At 42.5% G+C, this 21,016-nt stretch overlaps 1 protein-coding gene across 1 annotated transcript in view; it reads left to right on the top strand.

Moving 5' to 3' along the window:
* The first annotated feature begins 1,189 nt into the window (after positions 1–1,189).
* Positions 1,190–21,016, top strand: part of LOC8043743 (S-adenosyl-L-methionine-dependent tRNA 4-demethylwyosine synthase TYW1) — a 34,542-nt gene continuing 14,715 nt past the window's right edge. Inside the window, exons 1-8 of the mRNA XM_042290948.1 lie at positions 1,190–1,473; positions 1,603–1,730; positions 1,807–1,893; positions 2,048–2,149; positions 6,909–7,103; positions 8,933–9,029; positions 9,088–9,179; positions 10,299–10,397. Of these exons, the coding sequence (XP_042146882.1) occupies positions 1,422–1,473; positions 1,603–1,730; positions 1,807–1,893; positions 2,048–2,149; positions 6,909–7,103; positions 8,933–9,029; positions 9,088–9,179; positions 10,299–10,397 (852 nt within the window). The 5' untranslated portion in view covers positions 1,190–1,421. The remainder of the gene's footprint in view (positions 1,474–1,602; positions 1,731–1,806; positions 1,894–2,047; positions 2,150–6,908; positions 7,104–8,932; positions 9,030–9,087; positions 9,180–10,298; positions 10,398–21,016) is intronic.

Genomic DNA, 21,016 nt, shown 5'->3' with positions numbered 1-21,016 from the left:
CCGCTGCAGCGCATCCGGTCCTAAGAAGTTTCAAAAGGCTTAAAAACTGGCCTGGTCTCTCTCGGTCGAAGTCGGTCGCAAGAGTGTGAACGGGCCTTAAGGGTTATTTGTTTTGCTTGCAGGCATATTTTGTTGGGCACTAAACAAAAAAAATTACAGGACATTTGGATTGCTGACGTGTAGGAATGAAAAAGCATTTTTACACATAGCGCATTCCTGCAAGCAGCGCGCCCCTTTGTCCTCTGCGGCGCGACACTGCTGAAAGCAGAGCGTAGGACACGCAAGGACCGGGAATTCATCCCCCCACCCCTCGCCCCTTTTTTTTTTTTACCGGCGCCGCGGGCCACAGCTCTGCGCGAGGCAGCCAATGGGAATTTATGCTTCGTCTCACTAAAACCGTGCAGTACAGTCAAATCTACAAGGGAGAGCGTATGCCAACCTGTTCAAGAGGAGGGAAAGAAGGAACGGGAAAAAAAAGCTGGCAGGGCTGGGATTCCCCCATTCCTCCTTCCCCTCCATTTGAACAAGTCGGGGTACACTCTCTCCACGTAGCTTCGATTGTACTGCACGGTTTTAGTGAGACGCCGTTTAGCTTGGCCAATGGGAGAATGGGAATTTCTTGGCCGTTTTTCGCGGTGACAGACGCCGCCGGTTCCGGTTAATTAAGGCCCCTTACGGTTAATATATTCGCATTAATTGTGGACCCTCTTCCAGCGCGATCTTCCTACTAAGGCGCTAAGGCGTCTCAGTGGACTTCGGGGCATGCGCGGTCGAAGCACGACGGAAGGCAACGAGCGCATGCTGTTGGCTGGGTATACCCGGTATACCAAGGAGGCCCTGCCGCTATCGTCTTGTCAGGGACCGTAAATATCCATAGTTTGTGCTGGTCTGTGCATATGGTGCATATGCATTAGCGTAACGTTGGCATTAGCCACGCATTAGCGCGAGACGCTCGCAACGAGACGACGAGACGTCCAGCCGTTTTCGTACTAATCACGCGATAATTTATGAATATCTTTAAATTTAGTACCGCGGTACGATCGCAGAGTTGTTATTAATAACTCTATGAGTAAGGATTAAAAGCATAGAGTTATTACGATCAAAAAGGCGGGCTGGCTGGTCGCGCATTCCGTGAACGCTGGGAACGCTGTGACTGTTCTGTTCCGCTATCATCATCATCAATGGCGCTACCATAAACTCATAAACCACAGGAGAGGGAGCGCCGGGAGCGAAGACGTAGCGTAGAAGCCGAGACCGCCTTGACGCCGAGAAGTACCGAGAAGCTTTGCCAGCTACGCCGGCTGTGCGTGTCCCTTTTCCCCTGCCCGTTTTTTGAGTTGGCAATGCGACATGATGTGTTTACGAGTCCTTCTGTTTTGTGTACGTGACAGCTAACGTTCGTGTGTGTAGCCCAAGTTACCATGATCGAAATCGTGTTGTGCATCGTCTTCGCCGCACCTGCAAATGGAAGAGGCAAGTGCGCACCACGGAACGCATTTCCGTCGTTGCTCTTCTACGAGATCGCATTTTTGTCATGTCTAACCTCGCATATCACGTGCGATTCTCGGTCGTGATCTTTCTTTATGCTTCCCGGCGTTCCAGAGGTCGTGTCCGAGCACTGGACAAGCGGCTGGCTTCCGAGTAGCTTCGCCACAACTCTCTGCGGTGGCGTCGTGATGGTCCTGTTTTTCGTCGTCGTACGAGAAAAATTTAAGTTTTCGAAAATCCAGGTGTGTAACCCCAAATCTGATCGCACCCACTGGCCTCCGCATCGGACTCTAGTTTACCTCTTTGTTGTCGTTACAGTCCGACTCGCACGTCAAGAAAAAGAAAAAAAATCCTGATGGCAGGTCCATCAAAATTTTATACGGAACCCAAACCGGGAATGCAAAGGTATCGTCTGTCATACTGGCATATAAAAAAAAATTCACTTCTGTATAATAAAAAAAAAAAAAAAAAATATTGACGCAAGATTTTGCATGAAATATATTGCCAGTGTGCCCCGCTTTCTGTGTTTCCTGAAGGCCGAGATAATTTTTCTTTCCAGATTCTGTCCGAAAAACTGTTGGCAGAATTGGAGGCGCTCAATCACGATGTCGAGATTGTCAACTTGAAACACATCGAGCCTGAAGAATGCCTCCTAGGGCAGGTGGGTGCCAGCACAAACTGAGGGGAGTCTACGTGAATGTAGGAGGCAATATTAGCTATGCTCCAAAGTAACGACGCTTCAGCCATCTTGGTGCCAGAAATCATTGTTGCTAGTTGTCAGAAGCTTTATTTGATATCGTAGGAAACGGTATTCCAACCTCTAGAAATGTCAAAGCAGTTCGTGACAGAGCAAGACGGTACCGCCGTAGCTTCCTGGCACCACATCTAGTGCTCAGGAACTCGCATGTTTGAGACGTCGCAATCGCCAGTTTCACCCGCTCTGCACCAAGCACCAAAATGGCGGCGCCCTCGAGAAAGATTGGGAAGCGGAATGCCGATACTCTAGACCAGGGGTGGCCAAACTGCGGCTCTTGAGTTGCGTGCGGCTCTTCACGAGTTCAAGTGAGTCTCGCTGCTCCCTGGTAAGCGTGCCCCCTTCCCCTCCTGTGTCCCCAAAATGAAAAGAGTTCTAGAATTTAAAAAAAAACTCAGTCTTGGCAGCCTTGTGCTACACTACATATATGTACAGCTGGACTGCTTTTTGAGATATAGGTCTGTCCAGTGACCCTTTTCCTTTATTGTTCTAGAAAGAAGTTCGAGCCGTACACGCATAACAGGCGTCGAGGTGATCAGTGGCTGGCTAGTGAACCTTGCATTAATTTTGCCTAGCAGTTGAAGAAACATTCTGCTGTTGGGTGTTATTTGTTGTGGTCGACAATTATACTTGTCCACTTCCCAAAGGACTGTTCCCTCCATATCGCTTCTTGTTCAAAATAGCACAGGCTCCCCCTCCCTTTTTGTTTTTCCTGCAGCTCTCTGAACTATTGTGGTTTTCTGTGGCTCTAACCCCGTGCCACTCTGGCCACCCCTGCTCTAGATGTAGCTCATTTAGTGTCTCTAATTTTGACCTCTGGACTATGACCTGAATTCTTTCCCGCCTGTAGTTTAACCAGTTCTCAAAGTCGGTGCCACGAGAGTTAATTCTGTCACGGCAGTGTCTCTTATCAACCAGTTGAGAGGGAACTTCAAAGCTGTTTTATAAATCACCCGTAAGTCCTCGTTACTGTGGAACAACGACTCGGACTAGGAGTTGTCTTAAAATGAAGTGTCTCTCCCTCTTTTTTTCATTACTATAAAGTTAGTGGTCAGGTCAGTCGAAGTATGTTTTTATCTATGGCGAAATTCATCTTCTGGGAGCATATCTTTTGTCCTTTTCGCATCTGTGGATGGGCTTGACTTGTCCATGCACAGGTATGGGTTTGTTGAACATTACTGCTGCGTTTTGTCAGGATGCTTCTGGTGTGAACTGGATTGGCTCCTGCACATGCTTATGTCTTCCTGAAGGCGGAATTAGCAATTTATGCCCCAGGTGTTAAAAAGTTGTTAATAACAATTTGGCTTTGTACAAAAAGGAGGAAATCCGGGTAAAAAGCTGCAGCTTGATGAGGTCTTGACATACTAACGTGCATTAAAAAAAAAAAAAAAACATTGTGTACACAAAAAAAAAAAAAAAAAAAAAAACTAAAATAAAAGTGTGAGCACAGCTGCTCACATTGTTCCGCTAATAGATACTGGCTATAAATATATGTAGTGGAACTAAGCTTTTTTATATTGTAATACCTTTTTCTGGGATGTCTACAGTGTTACATACTAAGTCTAGCTGAGCGAACTACACAGGTTCGGGGGAAATAGTGTGATGGAATATCTTAAAGAGGGCAGCTGCCTTTGCATAAACGCACCCCTCTTCAGGGCCGCTGACTCGTGCTCGACACTCTCATCGAGCACGAGCCGACGGGACACCCTGGAAGAGCGAAGACAAAGCCACACGTCGCAACCATTCGAAGATTTATAATGAAGGGCAGTGACAAACCGACTATTGGTAAACGGTGCACCCTAAAACAAACCGGTAAGCACCCGTAAGTATAAATTGACTTCCACCCGAGACTGAGCGAAACCGCAGTCCTTAGGTGAACTACCCAAGGCTGGTTCGTACACTTCCGTCTGGCTGCTATCGACTTCTGAACCGCTCACTCAATCGGCGTGATATTTGCAGGTGGTGTTCATAGCCATATAGAAGCAGGGCATGCAAAGTTTCAGCCCTGTGAACCAGTTTTATAAGGTACTATACCCGCAGAACAAATTAAAGCATTGAATCTGCTCAATGAATCTATCGTTGAGAAATGATGTTGATAACCACATATTTTTCTGGTGGAATGCATACTTAAATACCTGTTGCCGGCTACTGAGACAAGAATTTTCAGAAAATATTCATTTTTCAAATAAAAAAGAAATTGATTTTTTAAAAATTCTTTTTTTACATTTATTAAGTTTTGTTAATTACAATTTTTCATAATAAAGGAACATGAAAATGCAAATTCTAATTTCAAAAAGATGGTCTGCATAAAATTTCAATGTATGAGCCGCAAATATTAAGTCTCGATAGTTTGTTTGAAACAGTAGATTTTATTAAAGGGGCTCCGCAACAACTTTTTGACTGGTTCTTAATTTGCACCGAACCTGAGCGCACTGAACGTAGTAACTTAAAGAAACTTTTCTTTTCTCAAATTTCGCTTTATTTTAAAAGTTATAGGCAAATTAGAATTACAAAAACAAGCAAAAAATAACCTCCTTCATGACGTCGTAGGTCCTGGCTTGAGTGGCCGTGAACTAGAGGAGGGGTAGTGAGCTGATCGAGCGCTCATGGTTGCCGTACTCCGTGTCGACGGCTCGAAAGGGCGTCACTAAAGCACATGTTGGAGAGGCTGTATGAAGCGGGCGGCCAGGCCGGCTCGCATTGCATTTGCTGCGCGATCAAAGACTAATTTGGCATAACACTTCATTGGCCACAAACGACAGCAAACACGGTGTAAAGATCAGTTCAGAACGGGAGCCACTTCGCGCTGCCATACCGCCAAATGGCCAAATTGCCAGCCAAGCCCGCGCCGAAAGCCTTCGGAATGCTTGGAACCGGTCGGATTCTCCAGCCGGTATACGACCGCAGCGCCGCCGCATACATCCGGGACCTTTCTTCGCTCGCTGTTGTTCGGAGCCTCATCCCACTAGCCTTTTCTAGTATGCGCCGTTTTTTCCGCCGCTTGGTGGCGGGTTTGTCGACAGGTCTTTTCTTGTTTCCATACTTTATAAACTGCATTTGCTTCTTTTCTGATCTAAAATACCGTACAAAAACTACTTTCATACATAATTGAAACATTTTGCGATAATTATATTTTGTATTTCGTCTAAAAAAAAAAGGTTTTAGCGGCTCTGATCAGTAGCAAGCCCAGGACCAAAGACGTCACATATTGCGCGCTTTCGGCGACGCGGGTCGCCGTCGTAGGTGGAGGAGGTTTCCGCGTCGTCCGGTTAAAATATGACTCACTGATATTTAGTTACTATCTCCGTGCCCGCTGGCTTGCCCGAACCCCAAGAGACGTGGAAATCGCAAAAAAGGTAGACGCTTAAATATGATTGCAGGGCACCTTTAAGTGAAATTTATGACAAAAAGTTGAACGGAGAAAAATGCCTTCAAAGTGCTTGAACCTCAACCTTTTCTTTAGCATCGGTGGACCGAAATGAATTCATGTAAAAACAACTCTGCAGTGTTAACAAATGTAAACAAATAAACTTTTTTTACATAAATTTTTTTTTCCTGGGTATGTGTCCTCCCTTAAGGAGCACTTACCAGCCAACATTGACCTCACACTTGGCTGCCAAAACTAAAATTAGTTCCTATTTAATGCCATTGATGGTTTGACATGGGTGCTTCCTGGTTACCTGTTGCTTTGGTTTGTGTTGGTCCTAAGGCATGATATCACTTTTACATTTCGACAAAAACCCCGAGACTGGGACAAAAAGGGACGGTCAAACACGGACAAACGTCCCTTTTTGTCCCAGTCTCGGGGTTTTTGTTGAAATGTTTAACCACCACCAGCTCGTTTGCGCCCTTACCTTTTGTTCACTAATATCACTTTTACTCCCCTCAACAATGTGTGACATCCATTTGCCTCATTGCTTACTTCATTAATTGGACAGGTTCTGGGCTGATACTAAGTAAATGCTGCAGAAGTGATTACGTGACCATACCAGGGGCGGATGCAGGAATTTCCTGAGGGGGGGGGGGGGGGGTCAGGTGTTGGTCAGCATACCATATGTTTAGGAACCCCCTCCCCCTCTCCTTCCTTTTACGCCCCAAATGTTACACATGTAGAAATCAAGAGGGGGGTCAGGACACCCGGTCCCCCCCTCTGAATCCGCCCCTGGACCATACAGACATGCAGTTTTGTAATCACTACTACCTGGCATACATTAAAAACCCCAGGTTAACGGTTGTACTGTAGTGGTTAAATTGCTCACCTAGAGCCTGAACCAGTGTTGCCATACCTCAAAGGCAGGCCGACCTCTTGCTGTGTTCAGTGTCAGGTGGGACACATATTTGAAACGAGATATATATTTACGCTGTTTACACAGATATAGGTAATGTCGACTCTTGTTCATTTTCTCAATGCAATGGCGACCACTTGAACCTCCTTTTTTACTTCGAACATTGTCATCGTCTAGGCACATAGTGCCCTTTTCTGAGAGACAAGGAAGTACAATTTTAACTCGATCGGCATGTGCAGCACTAGGGGGGAAGAGCTAATTCAAATCTTCAACACGCTGTTTACACATTCTTTTTTTTTTTTTTGCTTATGAACCTAAATTACAGAATTTGTTTGATTGCACAGCATATGATGTTTGCTTAAAAGAGATTCCTGTTTCAGGTGAAGTCAAAGGGCCTGTGCATCTTCATCGTGTCCACATACGTGGACGGAGGACCACCGGACGAGGCTGTATGGTTTTACGACTGGCTCAAGGACACATACGCAGACTTTAGGGTCCACAAGTACTTCCTCCAGGGGCTCGACTACGCAATCTACGGGCTTGGGGACTCTGCGTTCAATGAGAATTATAACAAAGTAAGGCTGAGGTTGTGCAGGCACATAGTGACAAATTGCTTTTGGTGCAGAAGTTCCAACTTCTGACTTTCTGGGCTTATAAGAGGTGGTATATTTTCTTATATGGTTTCACTTGTGCAAATATGCTTACATTATTAACTCCTTAACCGTTTTGTATGAGCCTAGCTCGTCAACATGGAGCCGTCCCCAAACCATTCGGGATGAGTATAGCACGTCTACTTTCCCCGTTTCACGGACTCAATCGTTTTGGACAAAACAGGCTCTGCCATAACTTAGTTTGAGATTCTGCCAACAGATGACAGCACTGCATTTTTTCGAACTTTGCTCCCAGTTTGTTTGTCGCTAGAAAAATTATTTTGAAGGCAAAAAAAATGTAATTTTGAAGACAACAATTAAGCAGTTGAGGGTCAGAAATTCCCCTGAACAAAAAAAAGGTTCAGGGGTTAATCTCTTGCTGTTTTGTAATATGTTCCAACACAAAACACGAGATGATTAACTTTTTTCATTGTTAGTGAGCACAGCATAATATAATGCCATGACTCATGGTTTTCTTTCCAGAAACCTTAGATTTGTGTGAAGGGCCTGGTGAATCATTTTTAATGATAAACGAGTGTCTTAAGCCACCAATGTCTGGAATGACAAAGTTAATTCTCAAACAATTGGGTTGTAATTGATGGTAGCCTTTTTTGGTTCGCAATAAACACATTCAAGATCACCGACGATCGGTCTCCTACCGACCTTACGATGGCGACTTGTACGAAGCCATCTTGAGCCGTGTTTGCAATTAATCTTTTCTGCAAACGTTTGGCGCCATATACTGCCAGGCCCTTCTAAAAAGAGCTCCACTATCACACGCTCGCTTCTTTTTCTGTAGCCGACAGCGAAGCAGCCTCGTGACAAGTAGGTTAGAATGCGCGGCTGTCTTGACTTTACATTTTTACCAGCTCGCGACACCGCCACGTGGCATCCCACCAGAAATGAGAAACCCCTGTCTGCTGCCGCTGCTGAGAATGCATGTTGGCAACTCCGGGAAAGCTCTTTTGGGCATCAAATTAAAAATAACACAGAAGATGGAGGCATTTATCTAGGTTAAGAAATTCCAGTTTGCAGGAGTGTGTGCTTGGATGATTTGTCGGTAAAGTTTTATGTCAGAAATTCCTTGTTAAAGGCCAACCTTTGGGATCGTCTTCTGCCAGGCAGAAATCCCTTTTCCCAGTGTCCCTCTCTCCATTTCCTCTTGCCCTCTTTTCTCCTCCTCTCCCGAAAGGGTCAGTTCCCATTCTTTCTCAAATTGAGAGGAGGAATTGAGGGGTGGTTTTTTTCTTTCTGACGGCTCGTCGGGCTTGAAAGAGATGCTAAACCGAATTTTGGAGCTCACAAAACAGGGCTGGAGCGATAGGGGGGACGCTGCAAAACCCCAAAACATCACACATACAGCAATATCTCTAATGGATGGCCGTGTTCTTGGAAAAGAAGTGTTCAATTGAACACGAACGACGAGGCTGACGAGACATGTGGTGTGACGTCGCAATTCTCATTTTCTCTCTTCGCTTTGTCCCCAGGAGCAGGTGAACCGAAGCGAGGAGGAGAGAAGCGAGGCCGCTTCCCCTCATTTTCAACTGTTCGAATAGAATCTTGACTTCACATTCCTTGCTTGGTCATGCCCTTCCTTTCCAAAAATGCGGCCATCCGTTTGGAAATTGATGTATCAGTGATGTTTTGGAGTCCATAGCGTCCCATTCAACGCTTCTGTAGCCTCGTTTTGCAATATTCATTTTTGGTTTGCATCCCTTTAAGAAAATTATGGTTCATGTGGGCTCCTTCTGCAGGTTGCAAGAGACATAGACTTTTGGCTGTCCAAGCTGCACGCTCGTCGGGTGGTGCCCCTGTGCCTCAATGATGAGAGTGTGGACGAAGGCAAATACGGTGAGCAGTGGCCAGCTTCTTTTTGCCGCAGCACCCCGTGAACTTGTTCTTTTTTTAGGTACTGGCAAGTTTGGAGCATGGAAGGGCCAACTCCTTGCCCAGCTGAGATTAGGTGCCAAGGGTGCTACCCAGTTCGATGCACCAGAGGAGGTGGGTCTCGTCCGCTCGTCGTTCGCTTCTGCCGCATTCCTTTTAAAAAGCATAAGCGAAGGAAAAAAAAAAAGTTTTTTTTTTGTTAAATATTTTGGATGGAAAAAGTATGCCGGGAAATTAATTTACAATGAAAGACCAATATTTTTAGAGCTATATTTATGGCATGAAACAAATTTGTAGTTGGTGCCCGCGGGGACCTGCGGAAAAATGGCAACTAGCAGTCACGTGACTGGCCAGTAGTCATGTGGTGCTTGCACTCTTTTGGGAGCTTCCTATGGGATCTAAAAGTTACTCGTTAACATTCTTTTTTTGTTGCACCTCTTTTTTTAACAAAATATTTTGATGTTTGAGAAAGAGCAAGTATAAGAAAATCATCACTTCTGTTTTGACTCGTACGATAACAAACAAAAGCTTTGCCATTTTCTGTTCGAAGGGGCGCAGTGTCACATGTTTTAGTTTCTAACATGTCGGCTCCCCCAAAACACCGCCGCTGCTCGACGGTCACGAAAACTGCAGCCTTTCGTCAAGCAGCGGGGTTGCTTTGGGGGAACCGACATGTTAGAAACTAAACCAAGTGGCACCGCGCCCCTTTGAATAGAAAATGGCAAAGCTTTTCTTTATTATCGTGCGAGTCAAAACAGAAGTGACGATTATCTTATAGACTTGTTGTTTCTGAAACATCAAAATATTTTGTTAAAAAAAGAAGTGCAATAAAAAAAACAAAGATTAACAAGTAACTTTTAGAGCATGTGGTGCTTAGCTCCTGAAAAAGCACAGGCATTATGTGGCTAGTAGCCAGTGAAGTGACTGCTAGTTGCCACTTTTCTGCGGGCTCCCGCAGGCACCAACAACAAATTCGTTTCGCGCCATAAATATAGCTCTAAAAAAGTTTCTTTTCCATTGTAAATTCATTGTATGACATCCTTTTTCCACCCAAAATGTGTCAAAAAAAAAATTTTTTTTTTTTGTTGCATATGTTTTTTAATTCCTCTAGGTTGCAGTACGTGGTTAGAGTGCAGCATGGATGGCAGTCTCTCGGAACTACCACATTGTCCTTTTGCCCACGTGAAATTGCGTATAGTGAGGTGATGCTTGTCGGTGATTCGTCCCTTGCAGAAGCCGACGGCCTACGAGACGTCGAGCGACGAAGAAGGGGGCGGCGACCTGATTGACCTCGAAGACCTAGGCACCGTCAGGATTGCCAGTAAAAATAAGGTATGTCCAACTTGCCTAATGCAGCTGTTTTTTTCTGCAATGTAAGCAGATGGTAGAAACATGAAGCAGTCAATGAACAGCTGAGGAATGTTACGGAGCTAAGAAAGACAAAGCAAAATGGATACAGCAGCGAATGTGTTCAGTGTGAGTACCTAAACTCCCTAGCATGTGCCTATGTCGCACTAAAGGCCTGTTTACACATTACACCACGGTGCTACTTCAGCATTATTAGTCAATGCTGGAAATGACCTTGCTGGTGCAATGCTGACTTTGTGCTGTGTATATTAGCGATACAGTTCTCATACACCGCTGCACCAGCGATAAGTTTTGTTCAAGTCAGCGCTGCTGAGGTGCCCGCAATCTAACGGAGGCTTATCGTGGAAAAGGCGCCGTGTAACCGAGCTTTCGGTTGCACGTCATAAGATACCTTGGTAGTCGAAACCAATCCTCAGTCCTCCGCTAGGGCATGCCAGATGCCCGTCGTTGGTTTGGCACGTAGAACCAGGGTGTCGAACCGGAACCGAACCGAACCGAAAACCGGAACAGAACCGTTATTTTTAGCCGAACCGGAACTGAACCGAACCGAAATCTTCGCCGCCATCTTGGAACTGAACCGGAACTGAACCGGAAAAAAATATAACGGTAACCGGTTCAAAACGGTTCACGGTATTTTTTTTTTGTTAGTATTACAAATTTATTATTATTGGCACGTGTATTCCTCTACGTATTGATCAAATCGTCATATACAGAATTGCAATGTATAATAAATCCTGGTTTTTTGCGGCGCTTTCTTATTGGCACTATGATTAGCCATGTGTCGCAATGTCACGTGACGTCATGATGTCAAGACATGCTGTCAAGTAATGTCACATTACGTGACCCCGTGACGTCACGTGACTCACCGCGTTAAGTCGATTCGAATTGAGGACGTCGCTAGATCTATTAACGTTGTTGATACCGTGACGTCACATGACATCACAACTTCGCACTGAGAGTCACGTGACACCATGATGTACCCGATTGTCATGATCCCGAGTCAAATGCTCTGGTTCATGACAACCAGTATCGCCAAACATTCGGGTAACGCTCGTGTTCAACTCAAAGATTATGATGGGCCCGAGTCCCACTAGAGCTAGAAACAGAAACAAACGAAAGCGACAAGCCTCAGACATATGCAGCATGTTCGCGATGGTACCTTTATACGCCTTTGAGTTGTTCTGTGCTCGCGACGTTAGCACGAGTGTTTACAAGCCTGCAAATGGTACCATCGTGTGCATGATACTCGTGTTTGAGCATAGCCTTCTTTATTCTACAAAGCCTGTCAAATCGCGAAATACTCTGGTTTAAGGCTAGCCGCTGTCGTTTGTTTCTGTTTGTCGCTTTAGTGGAGCTCGGGCATTATAGCCCAACTAAAGTTATATCTGAAGATCAGCCCATGCTCTCTGCTTTGCCAACCCTGCGTATGACTATGATAAACACTGACGGTGTATATATTAGGATCAGATCACGTGGCTGATAGTTCTAATTGTGAGTTGAGCAGGAGAAAGCTGTTTCATTTCTTTCTTTCGACTGTCTGCCATTTCGCGGAGGGGCAAACTAATGGATGCTTTTGCAAGTTATCAACGTCAAGGATTACAACTTAGCGGTATTTATTGAACTTAAGGTAAAAAAAAAAAAAAAAGATGCTGCACGACCCATTTTACATGTATGCACACCATTGAGGCTCCCAAACATGTTTTCGTTATTGCTGAACTGCCTCAGAAAGTTGTCCCGAGAATAGAAGTGTGAAAGGGTCTAAATGTGACGTATTAGTCGGACGTTACATGGATGTACGGGAGGGATACCTGAAAATAAAGATCCTAGTGGCCTCACGGGGATAGCCGAACGTTGGCAGCCGCTCTAAGTCTCACAGGAGTGTCGCTCTCAAGTTCTCCAAGTTTCGACCGCCCTGTATTTTGTTTAACCTTCACAGTTTGGTGCAAAGTTAAAGCAAGGAAGAATTACTGTTAACAAGTGACACAAATATAATTGTCGAGTGAACACCACTCAATACGGAGCAGGCAATCCCTGAGGAATAAAAAGTATCTTGAGGAGCAACTAAAAAAAAAGGGAGTGGAGAGGGGGGTAGTTTTAAAGCATACTGTGTCGTAAAGACTCCTCTGCCCCACATTTTCGGCGCAGACTAGAAAGCGTGGCATGGAAACGATAGTGACAGATGGGTAGTCGGTACAACTTTTATTTGTAAAAACACTCTTGCCAGAAAGCACGTTTTCGTCGTGCCAGATACTCGCGCCGTGCCTAACGACGATGTACCAACAAGAAAAATGTGTGCCTCTCAAATACATAGCTTGCACTGAGCGCGAAACTTTTGCAGCGTGCATTTTGCCAAACCGGATTTGATTTTCTCAGCAAGAACAACTCGCAATGACAACCAGTATCTAGTGCGATTACGTCACGTGCAAACCATGTTAAATACTTCAGCTTTCTGGTAAAGTGCGACATTCGCAACACCAGCAGTAGACGTCCAATGTGTAAAGTTGTGTAGTATTTATAGTAGTCTCGCGATGATATACGGCAGCCTAACGAAATGTTGGAGCACATGACTGATAAAGAACAGAGTCATGAAGTAAGGTCTCAAAACAAGTGCACGTAAAACCTAAGATAACATTAGCCTCCCGAGGTAGTATCCCGCGACGTTTCGAGCTGAGGCAAGCTGATGCCCAAAAGTGATTTATATTAGGATTTTAAAAAATCTTTGTTTGCCCTGCGCGGAATCTGTTTAATTAGGAATATCATTTTATGCACTTCTATGCATTTCTTTTTGCAGTAAAGCGTTGTGTAAGGGATTATTTAGAAAAAAATGCGTGTTATCTCCTTATTTCTGCACATTTCGTGTATTTGCCTTCCGATATATCATGTGACCACAGTGTTTTTTGGCATGCCCTGCAACCCACTATTTTACACTGCAAAACAGCTAACAAAAGCACGTTGCCGAAGACACAACAGCTGGCGTATTTTCGAGTATCGTCCTTCCGTGTCGGTCTCAGGCGGTTATGTGAAATTCATGAAGTCAAATTTATCGATGATAATAAAAATATACTTAATTCCTGTCTGAAGATTTGGCAGCATAAATAGAAGATTCTCACCTCCAAGATATATAAGTAAATGCGCCTTTAAATTATCTGAAAGATGTTCGGCAAATATTTTTCGGCGCTTTTATCCTCTATAGACACGTTATAGGTGAGTTTGAAAAGCTTTAAATAATGTTTTTTTTTTTATTATTTTGAAGCTAATTTAAATAACTATATGTGTTCCTCACGCATATATAACTTCTCAAATATATAGAAGTTTATTATCGCGTTTTTTATGTGTTTTTACTATCGCCTTTTTTTACTGGAACGAATGGTGGAACTATGACGATTGCACACTTAAACTCTCAGAAAGTGTCCAATTAGGTAGCTTCCGAATTGAGTAGAGCATGAAATACCACTTTGTTCTATTTAACAAAAATCATCAATTAGCGAGGGTGATGCTTATTTGCAAATTAAATTGACCTGCATTTTGTCAAGAGCAAACCTCAACATCCAGGCTATGCCAGTTTATCCAATATAAGAAAATGTTCACATGGGTAAGCACTGTATTAGGTCAGATTCGATCTCAGTACTAAGGTGCTCATAGGTTAGAGTGAACAATTTCAGCCACTCCTTTTCGCATGATTCGTCGCCCGCATCATGGTGCTGAGAGCAAACAATATGCTAATTAGAAAAACAAGCATTGCGATTGTCGCTTAGTGTTCCTATAAAATATAGACTGGAAGGACTTGTCCCGTGACTTTCGTGACATTTTGAAAATTATATTCCCTTAAGCTTAGTCGTCTCGTCATCATATATATATTGTGAAACGTATTCCGTAAAACACATTTCATGATATATATGGCGACGAGGTGCCCATTTCATGATTGTATTCACTGTAATTAATTCCTTAGTTCAAGGGCAAAACCACGATTTAACATTCAATACTGCGATACAAAGTTGTACCAATCACGGGTATTTTAGGCAACCTACTTCACTTCCGAAAACATTTCGATTCAGGTACAATATATGTGACTCTGGTAAACGAAGGGATGTTGAGTCGTATAAACACGACGTTTTGTATGTTACTGTAGATTTTCCTTTCTTGTTGTGTAGGAATAAATAACAGAATTTTATAATTTTGGTACCTGAGAATAAAACTGAATTGAACAAACAATAAAAAAAAACTATATACCGTAAACGGCTATTTTTCGTGGGCTCAATATTTCGCGATTTAGGTCAAAGCTGAAGATTTGGAATAATTCGCGGGTTGTAATTTTCTCGACGCGGTGGAATCTCAATATAAATTTCAATCTGTTTACATTTTACCGAAATTGTTCGCGGGACCCATTTTTCGCGAATTGTAGGCGATTCGCGAAATTTTCAAAAATAGGTCCTCGCAAAAATCAGATCGTTTACAGCAGTTAGTTTCACGGCCTAAATAGCGCTATTGACAGAACAACGCGGAAAATATATTCTCAATTTAGCGGTTCAAACCGGTTCGAACCGGTTCGAACCGGTTTGAACCGTTATTTTTGCACCCCGGAACTGAACCGGAACTGAACCGAAAGCCGTGAACCCGAACCCGAACCGAACCAATAAAAATATCGGTTCGACACTCTGCGTAGAACCCCCGAATTTGACTATGGTAACGACAATGACAGCAATGTGTCTATTTCACCAGCTTATGAAACACAAATATCGTTAATTTTATGACACATCTTGGAAGGTTTTTATATCTGTAGATTCTATAATTGGTAAATTCAGGTTTCACTCTGTGGAAATGAAGCAGATGTGATTGTGGATCAGAGGCTGTTTTGGAAATAGTTCATCGCTCACTAAGATGTACAAAACGCAAAGCAATGAACAATTCGGGAAAATGTGGTGTCGCGCACATTTAGCAGCTCCATAGAACCTCGTAAACTTCCGTTGAAAATTTGAAAATCATTCGTGTTCCTATGAACTTGTTTGACCAGGTCTACAACTTTATTTATACAAAATGTGTCTCTGCCGACTTGCATAAATTCAACATGATGTTGAGTTGAGAGAGACGGCACAGATGTCCCCCTTTATGTCAACTGGTACAATTACTTGGGCGCAAATTGCATTAGACAGTAACCGAAAGGAGACCTGCAAAATTTCCGTTATAGGAAGAAAAAAAAAATGCACTGCCGCTCACGGCATGCTTTGTTTTTGTTCTAGTAATTGCTCCGATTGATTGGAACTTGTCCGACTTGCTCTTTTGTAATGAATTACTGGCTTGAACACTAAAGCAACAAAGCCAACAAAGTAATCTGGGTGGTTAAAGTATTTAGGGCTCAAACCGCTTCATTCACCTTCTAATAACTGAATTTTGTGTCCCAAACTATCAAACTTCTGCATTAAAATATTTCTTTCGTTTACCTTTTGGTTCTTTCGCTTACCTTTCGGTTTTTTCACTTAGCTAACAAACTCAACTGCGTGCATGTTTTTTTTTTTTTTTTTTTTTAATAATTTTTGAGGTTTTTATTAGTTAATGAAGGTCTTTTTAATTACAGGTTTGCCCCAAACCTGCATGACTGCACAAAGCATGGTGACCAGAGGGTCAATTTTCAGTATCCTGTTTTCACTTGGTTGAAGGAAACCCTTCATATCGGCTGAGGGATTTCTTCAAGCCTTTTAAAACGTAACTGCAAAGAAAAAAAAGATTTTTTTTTCTTTTAGCAGCTTATATCGGACAAGCATGTCACAAAACAAATCTTCCGCAAAAAAACAAATTTTTTCTAGCAATATTTACGCCACAGGACGTAATTTAGTCAGAGTCACAACTTTTCCACATTTGAAACTCCCGCTCTTTCGACGTGTGCAGAATGGCTGTTATACGTCACACCGTGACGTATAGCAGCCACCACGTGACGTATAATACCAACCATAGAGTTATTATAATGTACGTTAGACGTTCAACTGGCGCTAGTGTCTATGCGACTTCCGGGAGGCAAATTGAAGCAAACAGCAACCAGTCTACTTTTGCGGTGCTCCTGTGCATTCCTATGGGAAAACGCGCTTGAATTTTGTCTCTTCGCCGGAAAATAACACAAATAACTTTTGTTATTTCAGTTGTACCGGATAGTATGTACCTTTATTGATATGGTGAATGTGTAACTCCTTCAGTTACAGCATTTTTTTTACTAATGAACGATGTTAAACTTCACTACATTTCAGGCACAAACCTCTGTTCCATGGCAGGTATGTAAAAATGAGCGACGATTCTAAGCAAATAACAATCGAAAGGAATGTAGAGTGCGTTCAAGGTTCGCTCATTCTGGTGGCGCTTATATAGTGCTAATATGGCGGTCCTGTCACTCTATGAAAATGACTCCGTCGTGCATCTTTACGATCAGTTAAAGAACTTTTGAATGTAAAAAATAAAGTATGTGGGCTACGAAAGGTGCGTCTTTTTATTATTTCCTATGTCGGGCAGTTTAATCAGGCAACTGTTCTCTGCTTCTCCCTATTTGCAAAGATTTGGAGCGTGCGGGTGATGATATGAACCCAGAACAAGCATCTTCGCACATATTCACGAGCGGAAAGAATAAAGCAGTACTTATTTATTGCATATTTGACTATATTACGTGGATTTCAATTTATTTTGATCGTCTGCATGCACAAGGAGCTACGTATCCAGTGTTACTGCGTAGTTCTTGCCGTCTGTTTTGGTTTTCCACATGTAATTCGTTCGTTTGGCACGTATATCCCCCTAGCTGGAAAGCGCCGACGCCGTGTTCGCGCTATCAGTGTCCGACAGTGCATATAAATACACGTACGAAGCGATTTTAGCACCGTTTTTTATGCCACGAATTTCAAATAAAAACGCTGTGACTGACCATTTATTGCATTGCGTGACTGAGAAATGTTCCAAACTACCTAGTACGTGCGAATTATTCGTGATATTTGCCCTTATAATCGAGCGCAGAGAGAAAATGCAGTCGCTTTTTCCCATAGAAATGCATTACCGGAAGTCAATTTCGGACTGGTTGCTGTCTCCTTCATTTTGCAGCAGCACACTAGCGCCAGTTGAACCTCTAGCGTACATTATAATAACTCTATGATATCAACTTTGTGGCGCGCAATTTAAAACGGACGAAAGAGCCGCAAACTAAAATCAGTCTCACGCAATAAATATTGCTGTGAAAAATAGTGTTTTTGGCGGAAAAATTGTTTTGTGACATGCTTGTCCCAATCAGGCTGTTTAAAAATACTTTTTTTTTTCTTTGCAGTCACCCTTTGAGGCCCACGTTTGATAGTGTATTCACTTAGGAAAGAAATGTATTGTGAGTGATTGTAGTTTGTTCATCCCTCAAATATAATTTTGGTGAAGCATCCAATAAAACAATTTCTAGCAGTGCCCTTTTCTAACATTAATAATTATTTTACTAACATTTATAAATTATTTATTTTAATCTAAATTAAAATTTAGTTGCTTGTTGCATGTTTCTTTTTTTTTTTTGTGTGTGTGTGTTTTGACTAGCTGTTTATTCTTGTGCTATGTTTGGAAGGGCTATGTCAGTTTTGTGTGGCTTAAGATCTAGCTCTCATGCTGTAGCTCCAAGGATAGTGAAAGCTTTGCACAAGGTTCTGTATAAAAAGTTTGGTCTTTCTTTTTATTATGTGCACATTCAAAATTTGAAGTCAGTTTTTTTGTTGATTTTTTATTTATATTTAATTTCTATTTGGAAATGTTAGTAATATTGGCACCCCCTAGTATTTATGTATAATGCATATATGTTTAGTCTGCATAATGTTTGGTATAAGTGTGTTTTTTTTTTTCATTATGTACATATTTAATATTTAATTTAATAGTCAAAGTCAGTTTTCAGCATTATTCATATTCAATTTGTATTCTAAAAAAATTTATATTTGCACACCCTTAGTATTTATACGAGCAAGTTTCACTCGTATGGGCTGAATGGTGGCAAATAACTCGGGCTGGGGCTTTGGAGTATTTTTCCAGTGGGAAATTTAGCGAGAGGCAATGGAATGGAATGGGAAAACCCCGCATAAGTTTTTTAAGCTTTTGTTTAAATTTCTCGTTGCCTTTAAAATTAGGAAAAATTGGGTCCATACAAAAAAAGAGGTTTGAGCAAACCAAAGAGGAATTAGAGAGGCAGTGGTGAACTAAGTATGATGGATAAAGGAGCAAACATGAATGGTGCTTGTTCCATTAGGACTTGTGTAAAGAGGCAAGCATTATGTTTGGGATTTTTTTGCCCTTGTATAGAACAATTCAAGACTGGATCGTTATAAAAGAAAAAATAGTAACAGAATTTTGTTATCATACTGACTGCTTTTCTTTTCTCATTTTTGTTCAGACCATTCGAGAGAGCAGTGCACTTTCAGAAGAGCAAATCTTTGTTACTGATAATGCTGCTTTTCACAACAAACTGTGGAGTTGCATTCTAACATAAAAATTTATTTTAGTTGTTTTTGTGTACACATTTTGAAAATGTGTTCCTTGTATGCAATGTTTCATGTACACCCTACCCCCTCCCCCCCTTCCCCACCCTGCTTTATGCCTAACAGCGCATTTTGTAAATAAAAAAGAAAAAGATTTTGACGAGCGTGTTGACGTAGTTACTGAGAACACGAAAGCTAAACGCCAAGGAGGGACGAGAAAGACAAGAAACTGATTATTTGGAAGTGACATTTGACATAAATCGAGCGGTCATAAAACAAGACGCCGCAAAATTCCGAGCATGTGCCCATGTCACAGAAAGCGTCCACCTGATGCTTGCGAGATGTTTGAGAAACAGGCAAAGGGAACATTCGAGTCTCCACTTAAGCTTCTGAGCCCACCTAGCTAATTGAAATATTTCTCCGTGTGAGCCACTTCTCCGAACACGCCGATGAAAAGCAGTGAAGCCCACCCCCTCGCATGCCCCCTTCTGTATCTTTGCGCCGGAACCTAACTGGCAGCTGTCCCCTTTTTTTTTTTCAAGATTATCCTCTAATTTTGGGTGGGCACTTGCTCGGTATATTACTGTACTCCTCAGGATATTGAAATAGTACTTCCCGGGCTTGTTCATTGAGATAACCTTCGAGAAAACTGTATGTGTAGTAAATACTGAAAACAACAATATTTTTGAAAATCTTATTCCTCCAATTTTAGCAAATACTGTAAACGACTTATTTTTCGTGTGCTTAATATTTCGCGATTTAGGTCAAAGCTGAAGTTTCGTAATAATTCGCGGGTGCTAATTTTCGCGACGCGGTGGGATCTCAATATAGATTCCAATGTGTTTACATTTTATCGGAATTGTTCGCTGGATTTGTTTTTCGCAAATTGTAGGCAATTCGCGAAATTCGCGAAAATTAAGTCTTGGTGAAAATTAAGTCTTTTACAGTAACCTAATTTTCAGAAAAAAATTGGTTGCACAAACAAATCGGACAACACATCAGCATTTCATAAAACAATTCCGAAACATTTCATGCGTCTGCATAAATAGGTGATAACACATTCGTAGGGTTCCACATGGCTCTATTGAGGCTCCTGTTAATAATGTATTTGAAATAAAATGAGCTATTAGTCAGAGTGTACAGCTACCTAGTAATCAACGTTTCCTGCATAAGTGTTGTCGGATTGTATTGCGTCTCGATGCTTTTGCAAGCGAACCCGAGGACGACCTCAGCGAAGCGCACAGGGCAAAACCATGGCAAACACTAATTTTCCTTTTGGTCCTTCTGGAGAATATTAGTTTGTAGAGAGCACCCAAAAGCTTGGGGTTTTTTCGTATCTTCCATCTCGCAAAACTTAGTACTCACAGACATATTCCAAAACTAGGTCGGGCAAAATTGTTGAAACATCGAGCTCGTAAAAAATAAAGAAGTTGTTTACAACATGCTTTTGCAGACCCGTACATAATTGTGCATATTTTTACTCCGCAATAAAAATGTAATATTATTACTATGAAAACAAAATCTCAGACAATGTTTGGGAAACGTACGATTAGCCGCATGTTTGTCGGTTTGCTAAATGATGATTCACGCCTATGCGTCTGGTCATGATCGAGCGTGATGCGTTCTCTCGTAACCGCTTGCAGCAAGAAAGCAGGTAGACCTGGAACTGCGTATTACTGGACCGAAGTGTTTGCGTTATTTGCGAGACGAAATCTATGAACTGTCCTTAAGAAATGGTCGCTCATAATGTTGTCAGAATTATTTCGAGCCCACTGTAAAAAAAAAAACAATGCGTAAAAAAAATTACATTATCTTCCCGAGGGGAACCATGGGGTGATGCGGAGCATCGCGGATCGTTATTATTGGTGTTATTAACGGTGTTAGTAACGTTGTTAGTAACATTGTTAACTTGCGTGTTATTACGTTAGTTTCTGGGGTGGTGGGGGGGGGGGGGGGGGGGGTGCTGACGCTTGCTTGCGCCAACCCACTAACTGACGAGACTGTTGCTTCCATCACACTTCATCGGAAGAACGGAGTGGAGTCAACAGCGGGTGAACTGAACGCGCGCAGCGCGCTACCGCTGCTTATATTCACACTTGAAGGAGAGGAGACTAG

This window comes from Ixodes scapularis, unplaced genomic scaffold, assembly GCF_016920785.2.
Source record: "Ixodes scapularis isolate PalLabHiFi unplaced genomic scaffold, ASM1692078v2 PGA_scaffold1__304_contigs__length_218370807, whole genome shotgun sequence".
In the NCBI taxonomy this organism is placed as follows: Eukaryota; Metazoa; Arthropoda; class Arachnida; order Ixodida; family Ixodidae; genus Ixodes; species Ixodes scapularis.
Note: the sequence above shows the minus strand (reverse complement) of the source record. Positions and strands in the feature narration are given on the sequence as shown.